The sequence below is a fragment of the Bombina bombina genome, chromosome 6 (genome assembly GCF_027579735.1).
Source record: "Bombina bombina isolate aBomBom1 chromosome 6, aBomBom1.pri, whole genome shotgun sequence".
NCBI classification, from domain to species: Eukaryota; Metazoa; Chordata; class Amphibia; order Anura; family Bombinatoridae; genus Bombina; species Bombina bombina.
The window spans coordinates 955,968,504-955,972,119 of NC_069504.1; the positions used below are offsets into that span (position 1 = coordinate 955,968,504).

The 3,616-nt window shown below is 35.0% G+C and overlaps 1 protein-coding gene across 1 annotated transcript; it reads left to right on the plus strand.

The window, feature by feature from the left end:
- Positions 1-351: 351 nt before the first annotated feature.
- On the plus strand, positions 352-2,724 carry LOC128664794 (protocadherin alpha-6-like). Its single transcript, XM_053719597.1, has one exon. It carries the CDS (start codon positions 352-354, stop codon positions 2,722-2,724), a length of 2,373 nt encoding a protein of 790 aa, XP_053575572.1.
- The last annotated feature ends 892 nt before the right edge of the window (positions 2,725-3,616 follow it).

Consider the following 3,616-nt stretch of genomic DNA (forward strand, 5'->3'; position numbering starts at 1 on the left):
TTATGTAAATACTTTTGAATTCAAATTATCCATTTTTTTCCCAAAAAGTTCATAAGAAAAAAAAAAGGAAAAAAGAAACAAACAAAACCAATGTGCTCCAAATATTTTTGCAATATTATAGCAATCAAAAACAAGACGTGTTATCTCACTTTCTACCACTTGGTGTCACTGTTGGCTAACTTTATGCTTTAAGATCAAGGAATAGATTTTCTCTATTGACTTTGGCTGTGTATCGTCCGTGGTTCTATAAAGAATCTATCAACATATTTTTAAACCTTAACCTGGCATCTTGTTTACTCTGAATGCCTTTTCTACAAATAACATTATTATCCATATCAACTAGTCTAAGAAATGCTGGTAAAGGATTGCAAAGGAAAATGCTGGCTTGTTCATTTCCTCCTGCTGCAAATATTCTGGGATGTGGTTTTGTGTCAGCTCCATTATATCATCCCTGAAGAATCTAAACACGGCACATTTGTTGGAAGAATTGGTCAGGATCTGGGTCTTCAGATGAGTGAAATTAATTCCAGAATGCTAAGGATTGTCTCTAGAGATGAGAAGCAATATTTCCAGGTAAATTTGCAAAATGGAATTTTATTTGTAAAGGAAATTATAGACAGGGAAGAGATCTGTCCAGATATGCCTGTTTGTGTTATATCCCTACAAGTAATTGTTGATAACCCAGTGCAGATGTACCGGGTAGATGTAGAAATTGAAGACATTAATGATAACTATCCAGTTTTCTTTGCAAATGAATACATTGTTACAATATCAGAATCAAGGCTTCCAGGATCTCGATTTTCATTAGAGGGTGCAGTTGATGCTGATGTTGGCACTAATTCTGTTACAAACTATGAGCTCAGTACAAATGATTATTTTATATTAGAATTTACTAAATATATACAACAGATAAGAACACTAGAACTTGTGCTAAAGAAACCACTGGACAGAGAAAAAATATCATTTCATAATTTGACTCTTATTGCTTTTGATGGGGGGAAACCAAAGTTAAGTGGCACCACTCAACTTTTGATAACAGTGGAAGATGCAAATGATAATACTCCAACTTTTGACCAACCATTTTACCAATGCAGAGTGATGGAAAATGCTCCTATAGGAACTTTTGTTTATAAATTAAATGCAACAGATCAGGATCAAGGTAAAAATGGGGAGATTTCATACGATTTCAGCAAACTGGTCCCCGAACAAGTAAGAAAAATCTTTAGCTTAAACAAAAACACTGGTGAAATTACAGTGAAGGGAGAAGTGGACTTTGAAACAAGGAATATGTATGAAATTCAAATTGATGCAACTGATAATGGTGAAAGCCCCTTGGTTGGATACTGTAAAGTTTTAATTACCATTGTAGATGTCAATGATAACCCTCCTGAGCTGATAGTTACTTCACTTTCTGTCCCTGTTCCTGAGGATGCCCCACAAGGTACTACTGTTGCAATCATAAGTGTACATGACAAAGATTCAGGAGAAAACGGAAAAATTAACTGTTATATTTCTGAACCTAGGACATTCAAAATAATTCCAGCATTTGCTGGGGACTTTTCTCTAACAGTGGATGCACCATTAGACAGAGAAACCAAATCTGAATATGAAGTAGTAATTACTGCAAAAGATGAAGGATCTCCAGTTCTCTCTGTTTCTAAAACAATTAAAGTTGAGATAAGTGATGTGAATGACAATGCCCCTGGATTTCTGGAATCCGTTAACACAATATTTCTTAAAGAGAACAACCCACCAGGGTCTCATATCTACACTGTATCAGCATCCGATCCAGACATCAACCAGAACTCCTTTATCACATACTCTCTTAGTGAAAGTACAGTCAGTGGTGTCCCATTATCTTCATTTATCTCAATTAATCCAGAAAATGGCAATCTGTTTGCTTTACTTTCATTTGACCATGAGCAACTTACCTATTTTCAATGTGAAGTTAAAGCTACAGATGCAGGTTTGCCTCCCCTTAGCAGTTATCTTACTCTACATATTTTCATTGTCGATATTAATGATAATGCCCCATATTTTTCTCCGCTTTCTTCTGTAAGTGAATTTACAGAAATTAAGTCATTAAAATCAGCACACGCTGGTTCCTTGGTAACAAAGATTACAGCAGTGGATTTGGATTCTGGATACAATGCTTGGATATCTTATGAATTTAAGAAACCTTTTGCAAGTTTACCATTTCAAATTTCTCAGAAGACTGGGGAAATCAGATTAACACGATCTTTTATGGAATCAGATGTTTATGAATTTAGACTTGTAGTTGTGGCTCAGGATCATGGAGAACCTTCAATGTCGACAATGATGCCCATTATCATTTCTTTGGTGGATTCAGAAGAAGACCTTAAAGTAGATCATCAAAATTCAAATGAGAAAGAAGGTGAATTCACTGATGCAAATGTTTATTTGGTTATAGCCATTTGCTCGATCTCAAGTGTATTCCTTATTACTTTAATTGCATTTACTGTTTTAAGATGGCAAAAATATAGGGATGAGGTAAATGAACTTAAAGAGAGCTACAAGGTATGCTCAAACACAGTTGGCAGTTGGATATATTCCCAACAGAGTCAATATAAGTTATACTTAAATTCTCTCCAAAGGAACGATTTGATTGTGTTTACTCCTAATTGCCCTCAGTCCTCAGAGAATGAAAGAAATTCAAATGAGCCAGGAAAAGAAGCCAAATCTTCTTTACAGGTGAGATTATAATATTTTGGATATATTTGCAGAAGGCCATAATAACCTAATAATTGTTATATGCGTTATATTGATAAAATCATAGGGCCCCATTTATTAATGGAAGGACAAACAGGTTTTGTATACCCTGCATGTATTCAACATTGCATAAGATGATACCACCCCCTGTTTGTGTGCAGCCAATCACATGCAAGCAGGGGCTATCAATCACCCAATTGGATCAGATCGGAATGATTTCTCTCCGCTACATTTTAGGCAGAGAGTTAAGTAGCAGTGTCCTTAAGACTGCTGCTACTTAACTAACGTTTCAGGCTCATTCATTTCAGCCTTAAACGCGTGGGCCCGAAGCTGCTTTGCAGCTTGATAAATGTGGCCCTTTGCTTCTAATACAAAATTTTAGTTATTTAGAATTTATTTTTTCACATCATTATGTATAATAATAATATGTAATTGCAAAAGTTATATAATTGTTCAACACTATAATATGATTTAATGATTGACACAAGTGAAATAATATTTATGGCTATTTTGCTAAAATAGTTCTTGGAATATGTTGATTGTGGGACTTAAGTAATATATATTAGTCATGAACTTACTGTTGTTTGTCAACTATTTGATTTTGTATTTAATTTATTGTATAATTAAATCTCCATTTCTTGGATTGTTTTAACAACAAGGGGATGGAGGTTCTTGCTGCAGTGTAAGCTCACACGTGTAAGGCTACAACGCTTGTTAAGACCACTGCTATTTAGCCTCTCTGTCACCTCAAATGTGACAGAGTTAAATTATTGTGATCAGATCTGATTAGGATGATTGACAAGCCCTGCTCTTATGCAGTTGATTGGATGATAGCAGGGGAAATGGCTGCGCAATCAATTGTTTGTTTAATGATTAATGTGAGTGA

Bases quoted from the DNA above. Each gene is read 5' to 3' on its own strand.
- LOC128664794 (XM_053719597.1), top strand. From the start codon at position 352: ATGCTGGTAAAGGATTGCAAAGGAAAATGCTGGCTTGTTCATTTCCTC.